General features: G+C 43.0%; 1 protein-coding gene across 1 annotated transcript; it reads right to left on the bottom strand.

The window, feature by feature from the left end:
• Window positions 1–4,910: 4,910 nt before the first annotated feature.
• On the bottom strand, window positions 4,911–13,141 carry lhx1a (LIM homeobox 1a). Its single transcript, XM_059331287.1, has 5 exons — window positions 12,356–13,141; window positions 10,437–10,660; window positions 9,629–9,912; window positions 7,820–7,985; window positions 4,911–6,907 (listed from the first exon to the last, which is right to left on the bottom strand). The coding sequence occupies exons 1-5, from the start codon at window positions 12,523–12,525 to the stop codon at window positions 6,528–6,530; spliced, it is 1,224 nt and encodes a 407-aa protein (XP_059187270.1). The 5' UTR covers window positions 12,526–13,141; the 3' UTR covers window positions 4,911–6,527.
• Between the last annotated feature and the right edge of the window lie 1,062 nt (window positions 13,142–14,203).

Here is a 14,203-nt window from a genome sequence, read left to right as displayed (position 1 = left end):
AGAATGCATAAAGACATCACATATGTTTAGTCTTATGTGGATGATGTAGGTCAGGGATGGGCAACTTAAATGCTGGAGGGGGCCACAATTTTTCATCGCCACTACCACAGGGCCACATATAGGACCGTGCACTTAACCAAATATGATGAAACTGCAATTTTAAATATGTTTACAGTGCAGTAATTTAACACATTTCATGCTCAAATGCATGTATAACAGTATAAATAGGAATACAAAAGGTTTGAAGGAAATAAAAAATAAGCACTTACTGTGATTTCTTTTTTTTTTCAGTACAAGAACAGCAGACCAACATTAATTGCAAAAGTAATTTTGTGCATTTTTACACTGCAGTGTATAAACAGCACAGTTGTTGCCTCAAAACCTGCTTCCACAGGCCTGCCCTCCCTCTGGAAAGCTGATGTATGACGTCATAGGAAAAGAGGTATTCAATAGAACCACAAACTACAGCCTCCAACATGACCAGAGGGTTGAATCACAGAGATTCAAACTGAACATTAGAACGTTCATGAAGAAGAAGGTATCACAGGCTTGTTTCTTTTAGACTGCATTAGTTACCACCTGGTGTACCTAATAACTGGTAAGTGTATACTGGAATGCAGCTTATAGTGGCTGACATAATGAATTTTGTTTGTAATTTATCACCTTATGATTTCACTGAACTTTGTGAAGCTAAAGGAACAGAATCAACATATTACATCTGAGTTTGACTTAATGGAGCAACTCCAGATTCTGTAGCTTAATAGCTATCGCAGATTTAAGTTTTGCTTTGACTGACCCAGAAAGGTTCTAAAACTTGTTCTTCTTCACCACTCGCTCTGCTTTGGGTTGGCTTCTTTATGTTATTCGTGTGGGAAAATACAAACTCCTTTTTAGCTGTAGGTTTGTTAAGTATAACCAGACCGGGCGGGTCTGGTGGCACACATGGTAGAGGGCATACCATAGAGCAGGGATGGGCAACTTAAATGCTGGAGGGGGCCACAATTTTTCATGGACACTACCACAGGACCACATATAGGACTGTGCACTTAACCAGATATGATGAAACTGCCATTTTAAATATGTTTACAGTGCAGTAAGTTAACATATTTCATGCTCAAATGCATGTATAACAGAATAAATAGGAATACAAAAGGTTTGAAGCAAATAAAAATGTAACCACTTACTGTGATTTATTTTTTTTAGTGTAAGAACAGCAGACCAACGTTAATTGCAAGAAGTCATTTTGTGCATTTTTACACTGCACTTTTAAGATTTAGTTGTACTGAGGGCCACTTCACGTGAGGGTGCGGGCCGTCTGCGACCCCCAGGCCTCCAGTTGCCCATCTCTGCCATAGAGGCTCGGAGCCCTTTCCCACGTCTTCCCCTCTGTCTCCCCCTTTCACTCTGAATATCTCCACTATCAAATAAAGCTATAAAATGCCTAAAAAAATATATCTTTTAAAAAGAAAAGAAAGAATAACCAGGCCTTTCTCCAGCGCTGACACAGCGGTGCACAAAAAGTGTTTCAGTTTGTTTGTATTTCTGCATTCAAAATTGTAAGTTCAGGATGTATCAACGGTGCTCTTGGCAAATAGATAATGGAGATGGCAGAAGAGGAGGAGAACGGTAGCCAGGGGCTTATCGCAGCAGGCTACATCATGAGTGAGACTAGCTGTATAATGGGGGGCCAGATCATTGAGGACAACGGCGTCATGTTCTGGGTCATTTTCCTGAGAATTTGGGAGCTTCAGCTACTGTGGGGAGTTATCATTCTACAATATTTACCTACCTTACTTATTTCATCTTCATTTTTGTTTCTGCCTATTTTCTTCTCCGTGGATTTTGGTTGGTGACATTCTTCTTTGCCTGTTCAGTGATGGTGGCCAGAGCGGATCTTATTTACTTTTAATCTTCTATTTATCCAACAATAACAGTAGTCAAAGCAGCAAGTGATTTTCTAAAAGCTCCTCAGGGTCTGGGTGTTCAGAGCAGGAAGAGACGGTGTTTAGGTTGAATCCCTCTTGAAATATACCTATACCAGGAAATCAGGCATTATTTGTGAGAAAATGTTCCTGAACATTCCTTAAATAGTAGGGGTGTGACGAGATCTCGTGACACAATCTCGCATTTAAAACTTGACGATATTTCTCGTCGCGTTAAAAATCAGTCAGAGTTATCCAAACTTCTATTTGTGATCTTTGGGGCAGTAAAATGAAAAGAAGAAGAGTAGGAGAAGGAGGGGAAGCAGCAAGCAGCCAAAATGAAGCTGCAGGGGCCGGTGGCTCATTGAACAGAACAGTGAGAACGAATCAGCAGTCCTCCTGCAGCAGTCTCTCCCAGCTGCAGAGCCGGAGTCTGCAAATTGCTAACAGGCTAACAGTTAGCTCTAGCAGTAGAGTGTGTATGTGCTGCTGCTGCTGCAGGAGGTGTTCACTTAGCGATCTCTGTTTGTTTACAACAAGCACCGGACACTCTGTGTAGGCCTACAGTTAGCGATGCCGGTTAATTCAAGATCGCTATGTTTATGATAATTAGCCATGCTGCTTTGTTTTGATCAGCTGCTGATGTTGTGCAGGTAGCCACAGCCGCCACAGTTGCGTCTTCCGTCTTTAATCCGTGGTATATGTGATCACGGTCGAAACTGTCGCTAAGCTTTTACGATAGAAAACCATGCGTCACCTCCGGAGTCTCATTAATCCCTCTGGGGGGTTTTATTTTTTTATTTATCTTATTTTAACATAAATTTTAGTTTTAGTTTCAATTTGTGGAAGTTTATTAAAAGCTCATGCTTACACCATGCATGTAAAGAGTTATAATAAAACATTTCAAAATGCACGTGCAACTCGGTTAAATAAAAGTCTGTCGGTCCAGTCATATATTTTGTCATTGTAGTTTTCTTAAAATCTTGTCTCGTCTCGTGAACCCAATATCGTGTCTCGTCTCGCCTCGTGAGCTGAGAGTATCGTCACACCCCTATTAAATAGTAAAGGAATTGGTCCTATAAGTAAAACATCTCCTTCTGTCTTTCCTCATGGACGAGGAGGAGGTGTAAAGAATAGTGAGGTGGCAAAACAAACAGCTCGTCAGCAGAGGCCTGCTTATCAGGCTGCTACATGACAGTGTATCAGCCACTGGCTGAGTATTGAGCCAGGGAAATGTGGCTCAGCGATCAACCAACCTGCTCCATTGATTAACAGCATTTTCTCATTCCTGGCCAAGAGATTGGCTTCCCCAACATGTGTTGTTTGTTTGAGGAGAAACAAGGAGCGGTGCCATGTGTTTGTGTGCTTACGTTACGTTCCCTCCAAGCAGAGGGTACACTTCCAGCTGAGCCAGTCTGCATTGAAAACAAGCAGCCAAATGCTCCTCCTATAGAGAGGTGCTTTAAAAAAATGTCTTGGTCTGAACGCAACTCAGTTGGACATGATCTTTCTGTTGGCTCAATGATTTGGGCCCTAATGTACCATTTCACACATTTTGCCCCCCCCCCTCACACACACACAGGACTGACAGGACACTTCTTTGGGATCCCTGTGACTGTGTGGGCTATTCAAACGTCCTGACTCTGAGATTTAAAATGTCATTTAAAACCCATTCATTGCTGTTAAGGCATGCTTTATTTTTCCAGCGTAAGACGACAAGGTCAGTTTGCACCAACAGCTGATGAGCGATCAATAGGAGATTTGAATTTAAAGAGCCGTGGGCCCTGGGGGCGGTCAGTCGCCGGTGCATGGTGTTACCACAGGGGGGGCTAAGCCCAGGGGCTCAACAGAGACCTATATCCTTCCACAGACCCTCCACCCCCACCTTCCACCCCACATCCCCAAGCTTGGTTAACTCTCAAGACCATGATTAATTCATGGTGGATTACAGTCTGGAGGCAGGGGAGAAAACTAGGATTGCATACGGTCCTAGCTGCACATGCAGGGTTTGGGAGATAAAGGTTCTCTCAGATTCATGCAACAATCCCACTGCCTGACTTGTTTCCCGACAAGTATGAATCATTTTTTTCTTCTTTAATGCAAAAGACCCTGCCTCATTGTTTGGGCTTCTTGATTATTATTATGGCTATGTTCACTGAAATAAGTTAGAAGTCCCTCCCAGCCGTCAGACCGCACCCTGAGAACAGTAAGCTGCAGGGAATAATAATGTAGGAGCAGGCTAATAAAAGCATAACAAGCAGGAGAGCTGCGGTCACGCCAATTTCATCATTGTCCTTCACAGTTGCACAGCCAACTGCGTATGATTAGTCGACGACCTCGAGTAACTGAACTGAGGACTCTGAGGCTGGAGCCGGAGTGGTTGGGGGAAGAAGTGTTGTCGGCATAAGTTGTGAGTTCGCTCCCCCTTGTGTCGGCTACAGCCAGCCAGTCCACTAAATGCCTCCACTGCTGGTAGAGAAGTGAAATCAGCAGAAAAGTTTTTTGTTGTTCAAACCCTTGTTGCTATTCATCTATGATTTGTTCTTTAAGCCACCAGGATCTGGTGCAACGCTGCGGCATGCAGAGGAAAGAGAAAAGCCTTTGTTGATATTTTCAGATTAGCATCACAAAAGTCATACTTCAAAGCATGACTGTGTTGTGGGTTTCTCTACCTTCTCATTCGGACTCCTTCCTTCTTTGTGTCTACTCATTTCTTTCCACAAACTGCCATTTCAATTGCACTCAATGCTTTGGAATAATATTAATCAGAATTGTTTACCTGTCACCATGTCTGCAAAGGCCAATTATTCGACACTCATAGTGAATTGAAAATTAGACGTGTAGACAAAATGCGTTCATTATGAAATGAGTGACAGTGGACTGATAAGTACCTTACAGAGAGCTCTGTGATGTACGGCTGCACTGACACCGTGTGATACATAATACACTGCAATGTGAGGCTAAACTGCTCCAAAGAAAATTCATCAGTATATTTTCTAGTTTTATTAGAAACACATTTTTGTCAACATGTTGTATTTATACAGTGAATGGTCTAATATGCACTGGAGGTCACATAAGCTTAGGTTTATTGGAACAATAAAAGACATACCATGAGGGCTTGATATCCAAAGAGATGTAGCTGCAGATTTGACCAATAATTTTTAATAGTTTGGATTTTTCTCCTTTGAAGACACAAAAATAAAACCTGTCTAAGTATGTTATATTAATAACAATTTTATGAATGTATCGTCAGCAGACTAAAAAATAAAGAAGTCAATTACTCCTTTTAACACTTACATTTTGTCTCGACACGTTCTGCAGATGATGGTGCAAAGCACTTTAACAGTATTTGTGCTATTTTTTTTTTATTTGGCAAATGTCTAATTTACTTATGTTTTTATTGTTTTTTGTTTTTTTTACCTTTTTGTAAACAACATCTTGTACAAACTAGCACAGTGAACCACAACCCCAGCAAATGTGTTTTTATCTCCATACAATATAAATGAAATCGATACAAAAGTTTGGTTGGTTGCTTGGAACACTTTTATATGGATCGGGAGGTTCTAAAACATGTTTTTCGAGACTTTTGGACTCCTGAATTAAATAGATTACGTAAACAGTTGACTGTTCTAAGTCCCATTTAGAACCCCAGTAGAAGATTTTTAGAAGATAGACTTCATTTCAACATTTCAAGTTCACTTCCATTTTAAATAAAGGGTTTGCAATCCGTAGAGGGTTTTTACTGTTTGCCTTTTGAAGGCCGCCTTCTTCAGATTTGGTGAAAATTCTGAAACCATGAAAGTAAAAAAAAAAAAAAAAAGAAAAGAGAAAATAGTCCAGACGGAGGAAAAATTGTCATTTCCTCTGGCCCTCGGAAACATAGTGTCAAAAAGGTTAAGTGTCAATATGGCAGAGCCTTGAGAGGCAAGAGGTCTGAGGAGCTTCTGAATAAATACAAGGGACAAATCTCGCACCTCGAACACAGTCTGAACGCCACTCAGCCATCCTACAGTGCCAGGTCAGCACGATCAACCCTCTGCCCCTTTATTCTCTCTCTGTAAAGCTATTCAAGTCTTTGACAGTAGTTAATGATGTTTTCATGTTGGGGACATACTACAGGACAATTCCAAAGGGTTGTTTCGTACCCCACCGGTGCGTGTTAGGGGGTTTGGTCGCTATGCCGGGCCACTGACAGGAGTCAGGAGGGGTGACGGGTGCCCCAGGGGCCCAAAGAAAGGGGACAGGGGGGTGAATGGGGGCAGTTCAGTAGTCTAGCCCATTTTTTTTTCAAGTCCAGTTTTGGATGCAAGTTGGTGGTGTTGGTGGGATGAGGGGGGCTAAAGAAGTAATTGAAACACGCAAACACAATACTGAAGACAAGCATTATGTCAGATACGCTTTCCCCACAAAGAAGATCAACAAATCAAATGGGAAAATAAATAAATAAATATGAAAACACCAAAACAAAACAAAAAGATTCAATGGCGTTGCCCTAACCCTGTCGATTTCCATTTCCCTGTTCTCGACCCCAGGCCCCGACACCACCAAACCTCACCACCCTCCGTTACTGAATCTCTCATCATTAGAGTCCACTTTCTCAAAAAGCTACCACACAGTGCCCTCGTTCATTTCCGAGGGCGGGTGGGACAGGTGGTTGTTGTATCCGCTGCCGTTCAGCGACAGTGAGGTAAAGGGTGGACTAGGGCCGAACACCTCGGAGGAGATGCTGTGCAGGGGTCCTGGGATGCCGGGCTCTGGGCTGGGAGAGTCCCCCGGGTGGTGGGACATTATATCGGAGAAGCGCTGCACCTCGCTGGAAGGGTGGTGGCCCGGCAGGGGGTGGTCCATACCTCCGAGGGGGGTGCCCGTGGGGCCTGAGGAGGGCACGAAGGGGAGATCGACCGGGGTCTGGGCCTGCGACGAAGGAGGCCCCTGAGGGAAGAAGTCATAGTTCCCTCCAGGGCCGTAGTACTCGCTTTGATAATCTGCAGATCCAAGAGAAGAAGGAAAAAAAAACAAAGTTAGCTCTGAGAACAATGGGTGTGCAGAAATAATTGTGGAGACATTGAGGAATTCATTGAATATACATAGCTTGATTTGTGTAAGAGAGGGAGAGAGACCCTCGCCGTACTACATTAGTCACAGAGCACGTTACACTTAAATCAAAACTGCAATTGGGTGGGGAGAACAACGTGGCCACAAAATTAATTAAAATGGGGGCCATTTCATCAGCGATTCTACCTACTGAGACCGATTTTTTTTTCAATTCAGCAGAATATTATTAAACTTTTTGCTTCAGCAGAAATGACAAAGGCCCAAGCACAAATGGAATTCTCAGAAAATTATCAGATATTTCAAAGCATTTGAAGAGTGTGGTATCAAACGACTGAGATGTAAAGTAACTTCATGCAAACTCAACTCATGTGATTTCCACAACCTTATGTCCATAAGCTAGAAACTGACTGATATTTATTTATTTGTCTGTGTGTGTGTGTGTGTGTGTGTGTGTGTGTGTGTGTGTGTGTGTGTGTGTGTGTTGTTTGAATTTTGCATACTAAATTAACATAAACATTTTTGTGAGCAGAGTTCAGAAAGCCGAGTCTAAGGAGGCATCTGTATTTATTATCTTTTTTTTTAATACGCCTATATTTAAGATGGGGCCTTGTTACATTATAGCAGGAATTAATAGAAATTATGGAAATATGGAAGAGGACATAAGGAAACTTAAAAAGAATAATTTGATCAATGTGTTAAATTAAACATGAGTAAAACGCACAGCACGAGAATAAGGCTAAACATAATTTTAAACTTAACTTAAAAAAAATGTTTTTCTTAAGACAAAAACACTTTGGGTGACATTAAAAAATAATTTTAACTTGAGTAAACATTCGGCTTACCTCCGTAGTAGGAGAAGGGCCCGTTGGGGAGCAGCTCTCCGGGCTCCAGCCGGTCCACCAGCGTCCTCATCCGCCTCGGGCTCCGGAAGAACGCGTGCCTCCGGGCGCCCAGCGCGCTCAGCTGCTTCATGCGTCTCTCTTTGGACCGCCGGTTCTGGAACCAGACCTGGACACACGCGCACACACTCCGTGTCACTCAGCATGCATGGAAGAGGCTTCTGACGCCATTTTGATTGCACGTCAATATTGTGTGTGAGATGGGAGGAGAGTGAGAAATGGAGGTGATGGAGAGGCGGCTCGAGGCTGCTCTGGTGTGAATTTGAGGAGGCAGAAATATGTAAACTAAATAAATCAATAAATCAATAAATAAAAGAGAGACAACGGTTTTGAGAGTCCCCGCCACCGAGCAGACAGTGTCATTAGGTGTCACGTTTACCGCGCCGGCTTCTGATTACAGTAAATAACCGGTTGAGCTGTGTGCTTTGCGCCGTGCGTGATGAGCCGGTGCGTAAAATCCGCAAGGCTGCGGTGAAGAGAGCTGCGCCCAATTATCGTTAGAGGCGCGAGAGTCACATCTAACCTCCCTAATGATCTTTTAACCCTCCATTTACTCCTGCAGGCTGCAGCAGCGGGGCTTCACATCCACAATTAATACTTAATAGGAGGGTTGTTACCAATATATTAGCGGCCTCCTGGAGGTTATCATTTCATAATCTATAGGCCGCTTCCTCTTCTCCTTCAAACTCCTCATTAGACACTTCGGATTTTATGGCTTTTAATTTATATTCATAAATTGTAATCTATAAATATATATATTTATGCTGAGCTCATCCACATTAAAACAAACATGATGGTTGGTTGCCTTTCTACTTTTTCTGGGAGCGAGTCTGACAGGTAAAAATATTTTGCGTCCTGGATTTCTAATCGTCGCGCACCAAATAAAATGACGGTTTTAACATTTTAGAAATCACCAAAAGAAAAGTAAAAAAGTCCCTCATACAAAATCCATAATAATCATTATAATAATAATAATATAGAATAAAACTAAATACACAGCAACAACATTAATAGTAATGTTAATAAAACATAAAAAATAAAACATACCGCAACAATATAATAATAATAATAATAATAATAATAATAATAATAATAATAATAAGACAGTGCTGTGTGTTGCTCTTTGTTTAAGTGAATGTGACCCTCCTGTAACTCAGAGGAGACAGTCTGCGGAGCCTTGAAACAGATTTGTGTCTCCACGTGGCTGGACTGCTCTCAGCGTGGCTAAATGTGGTCGCAGAACGTGATGGCAGCGCGCTGCCAGGACTCCCAGCGCTCCCAGCAGCCCGGCGCCAGTTGGCGACTTTGCCCCGTCGCCAGCGCCAAGAATCAAAAATACCCATATAAATTACCCGTTTCCAAATCAACCTCGTGCGTCGGCCAATCTCTGGCTTAATGAATTCAATGTGACCGCGCAGTTTGAAGGGAAGAGGCCTCCTTTAAAGAGGGGGTGGGGGGATGAGGCCTGCACGGTCGTGGCAGTCTGGCAGCTTGGCACGGACAATTTTCCATAAAATAGAAGCTGTTACATCACACCTTTTAATGGGTGCCTAACACCCTATAAAACAGAAAGGGCGCGAGCCCACCTCCTCAACCTGTGGGTGTCCCCGGAATATTATTTCCATAATATTTCACATGATCTGTTAACGGACCGTACAGAGGAGCGGGATGGAGACACCTATATGGTTACAAAAGTCTTTTTTGTTGGTGGAACCCAGTCTGGAGCTGGAGGGAGCTGGGACGCTGCTTTACCTGGATGACCCTCATGTTGAGGCCGGTCTCCTGGGCCAGCTGCTCCCTGATGTGTCTGGTGGGTTTGGGGGTGGCAGCGAACGCCGCCTTCAGCGTCTCCAGCTGTTTGGCCTTGATGGTGGTCCGCGGGCCGCGCCGCTTCCCTCCGAGGTTCTGGTCGTCGTTCTCGTTATTAACCGTCTCTTTGTCGGACAGGGCGGCGATCTCCGTGTCTTTTAGGACCACGTCGTCCTGGAGCTGGTCTTGAGAGTCCGGTGATAAACTGGGGTCGCTGCATGCCGTTACTAAAGAATGAAACATGGAAATGAGCATCATCACAATAATAATATTAATAATAATAATGAGTCATTCTCTAAAACACGGGGAATAATCTAAAGCTGGGCCGACAGTGTCTGAAGCATGCACACCACCAACATTAATAAATGTTATATGGGTAGGTTAACATTAATCACCTGCTGTGTTGCTAGGATACTTAAATATTAAAATAATAAAAGATTAAAAAAATGTCCTCATGAGAGAATATGGAACTGTACAGGCCTAGATACAGATCAGAACCTGAGCTGCTCCTTAGAAATAACAATAATAATAATAATTAAATAATAATAATAAAAAATATATATATATGCAATATATATATAGGCCTATACATACAGGAACCGAATGATGAACAGACAGCGGACTGAGTTCAGTCTGAGCCCTGGTCGTGGGAATGATGAAGCCACATCACATCCATCACAATTTATCACGCACGCACACACACACGCGCACACACACACACACACACACACACACACACACACACACGTACCTGACAGGAGGTTGCTGTCTTTTACACTGGCGTTGTTTAGATAATCGTCTTTGCAAACGAATTTGTTCTCGTCGATGATGTAGAGCTCCTCTCCGGTGGACAGCTGCTTGTTGCACATCATGCACGTAAAGCAGTTGAGGTGGAACACTTTGCTCCGGGCCCTCCGGACCAGGTCGTTCGGGGAGATGCCCTGCGAGCAGCCACCACATTTCGTGCCGAACCGTCTGCAGGAGGAAGAGGAGGAGGTCACATTTTTATCAGCGCTTTTCAAGCCCTAAATATGAATATGAGGAGTGTGAGCATGCGGCGGTGCTCAGCGCAATATAGAGTGACTTTTAAATAAGTCCACAGCTTTTTAGCTTCGAGTCTGAAATATAAAGGATTCATGACAGAGAGTGAACAGATAGTTAACTAAAGTAAATGATAATCCAGGCAGACAGAAACATGGTGATGTTATAGCACAGAGAAGAAGAGTTTCTTGTCAACATTGACACTTTACACACGCATTTTGGAGCTTTTACCAAAATTCAAAATGAACTCCATGCTCAACCGACACTGACGTGTTAGATCAGCTATACTAATAATAATTATAATAATAATAATAATGATTATTATTATAATAACAGATTACAATGCACATTTCTGTTTTTATGTTGTGTGTGCCTTATATTTATAGCCTACATTTAGTGAAAATAAGGCTCTGTAAATAATTAATTTTAAACAACCATTAAAAAAATGTTTTAATGGTTGTTTCAAATAACAACGTTAATAATGTTTTTAATTAAAATAATAATACATTTATATATACTTTTTTAAATAGTTTTAAAATAATACACATTATTTTTTTATAATAACATACTTTCCCTTCGCCAGAAAGCCACTGAACAATATATAGACCTGCTGAAGTCAGTATTAAATGTATTAAATGTTTTCTCGCTACATTTACAACATTTAATATATATATTTATAAGAAAATTGATTGATTATATATATATATATATATATATATATATATATATATATATATATATATATATATATATATAATTTCTGTGTGTGTGTTAAATATAAGTATAGAAGTTTGAACTGGACATGTGTTTTAAATACACATGTCCAGTGAATACTGTGAGCCAGCAGGCTGCCGTGACTTCACCATTAAACAATGTGTATTGAGTGTGCGCGCTGCTTGTTGACTGCACGTCTGTGATTGCATTGTCTGCGGACTTGATCTTTTCAACTAGTTTACTATTCAAATCCACTTATCACGTCCTCCTCAGCCGGACTGAGCAAACACACCGGGCCCGGCTCCTGTGGCCGGGGTTTGATCCTGCACGCTGTCAAAAACACACCCCAGGTGTGATTTCCTCCATTTCCTAACAAACCGCCCTCCTCTCCCCGCTGAGAGTCAGTGCACACGCGCTTAATGTCTTTGCCCTCTTTTGTTGTTGTTTAGCATAAGAATCCAAATGAACAAGCTTTTAATTACGCGCTCCTAATCAAAGCTTATCGCGCTGACGCCTGCAGGCGCACAGGCCGGTCATCCATTTATTTACAATAAAACGTCCATCCTGTGTGTGCATTTAACACATCTACTTCTGTTTTAATTTAAGTTTTAAATAATTACTATGCATGCTTAAACGTTATAAAAAACAATTTTAACATTTTAAGTAATATAGAAGATCCTACATTTGATCTCCAAAGAAAATAAAAATGATTTTTTTTCGATAAAATGCAATGTTTGGCATGAATCATATATTTTTCTTTTTTTTCCTTTTATGATGCACCATGACAATATTTGCTCCTGTTTGATGCTGCTATTTAAATGTCGACATCATTTCCTAGAGGCACGTGCGCCTCCAGTCCGAAATCAGACACATTCATAAACAAAAACACTGCAGAGTTCTCCTTCCCGAGCTTACCTAAAGAAATCATTTTTGCAGTATAGTCTCCCCTCTCGAGAAAAACATTTCTCTGTCAGATTACATTTGCACTCGCAGCACTGCACGCACTTGACGTGCCAGGCTCTGTCCAGCACGTTGAGCAGAAAGCGGTCCAGGATAGGCCTCTCGCAGCCGGCGCAGTGGACCATGGCTTTGGCTGGGCGCAAACCCCACAAATGAAGCACACACACAAACAAACTCAACAGCACAGGCCGAGCATTGGCCGAGTTTCTGCCGTCTCCCTCCTTGATCCGCCTGGAGCTCCCGGGTCACTGTGATCAGCTGTCACCACACTTTCTCCCTGCGTGCGTCCAAAAACACGCAGGAAGGGGTGGCGCTCTCAGCTGCAAGAAAAGAAATAAGCAGTCCTTTACTGGATCCGGGGCAAAAACACACAAGTCAACCAACGTGTAGATTTCAGCAGAGGAAGCTGCGGATCAGCCCGTGCGAGCAGACGGAGCACTCTGGTTGTCCCGGCGCATCGGGGAGGGGAGCGTCGTATGGCAGTCCGAGCTGAAGAGCCTCTAATAAAACGCTTCTCGGGCTGAGCTGTCACACACCAACACACGCACGCCTATAAATAATGCAGTGTACTTTGACATGGCAGCGGATCCAATGTAGAGAAGCCGGCAAAAAACAAATTCACACACCAGAAGATGTTTTTAAAAAGAAAGAAAAAAAAAAGAATGTTTCCCCCCCTCACTCAGTCCGGTGATCCTGTGGCGCAGGGGACGCTGGGACGTGCTGGCTGCTCCGGTAGTAGTAGTAGTGTGTGTATGCTGGGATGCCCTCAGTCTCCAGTACCGTGTGTATGCTGGGATGCGCTGGGTCTCCAGTAAACTGTCTTGCTCCAAAAGCTCCAGCCCAGCCTTATTCCCAGCCTCCTGACGTCAGGCCGCGGCCGGACCAATCAGCGCCGCGCCATGCCAGCAACCATCAAGCCGCCCCATCATAACCCAGCGAGGGCTCTGCCTGCTATTTATGCCACACACTCAAGACAGCAATTGTCAAGAATTTCCCTGCAAACTGTCATATGTTAGTGAATGTGTTTGGAGGAAGCAGCCGCGGCAGAGGGCGAGCAGCGGAGGGACAGACGGGCACGAGGGGGGCATGAGGAGGAATCTGAGCAGGTAGATACAGAAGCATCTCAGGATGCAGGAGCTGTGGGCGCATATCGCATGGTGCGCTCCCTGTTTATTAATGCAAAGTTGCGTTGCGCCAGAAAAATGACGCGCAAATCGGGCATGTTTGTTTTGTTATTTGAGAATCACTGGAGACTTTTCTCAGCAATAAATAAAGTAAAAAAAACTGCATGCTCTGCACTCGGACGCTCCATCCATAGAAGTAAATGTCTGAAAACGCAGCAGAAAGCTGCACAACATCTTATTGAGTAGACGAGTGTGATGTTTTCCTCTTCTCCTGAGCCTTGCAACACTACAGGTGTTCACTTCTCTGCGCACTTGGCACACTTGTCTCTCCGGTGAGATGGAGAGGAATCATGGGAGTACTGTAGACAGAAAGGCTCTTGCCGTCAGGAGCTCTCGGCCCAGACACATCGAGCGATTAATTAGAGGTCCAGTCCAATTCTGAGTAAATAGCAGCCTGCTTATCACTCAGTAATCTGTGTCGATGCTCTACAGGCCTGCAGGCTTTTATTTTCTCAATGAACAAAAAAGTTGACATGATGTGATTTGTTTCCTTCTATCGAAACCAAAACATAGTTTGCAGTCATTAATCTTTGAACGTTTGTTTACACAAAGTTTAACAATTACAGTAGCCTAAGAAAAAGTTGGATTTGTGTCTATTGTAAAAAGAAACGGAATGCCG

The sequence above is a fragment of the Centropristis striata genome, chromosome 4 (genome assembly GCF_030273125.1).
Source record: "Centropristis striata isolate RG_2023a ecotype Rhode Island chromosome 4, C.striata_1.0, whole genome shotgun sequence".
In the NCBI taxonomy this organism is placed as follows: Eukaryota; Metazoa; Chordata; class Actinopteri; order Perciformes; family Serranidae; genus Centropristis; species Centropristis striata.
This window is presented reverse-complemented; position numbering and strand designations above follow the sequence as displayed.

Bases quoted from the DNA above. Each gene is read 5' to 3' on its own strand.
- lhx1a (XM_059331287.1), bottom strand. From the start codon at position 12,525: ATGGTCCACTGCGCCGGCTGCGAGAGGCCTATCCTGGACCGCTTTCTG. The intron at 9,913-10,436 runs GTACGTGTGTGT...TTCATTCTTTAG, and splicing joins AGACAGCAACCTCCTGTCAG to TAACGGCATGCAGCGACCCC. The intron at 6,908-7,819 runs GTAAGCCGAATG...TTGGATCTGCAG, and splicing joins GCCCTTCTCCTACTACGGAG to ATTATCAAAGCGAGTACTAC.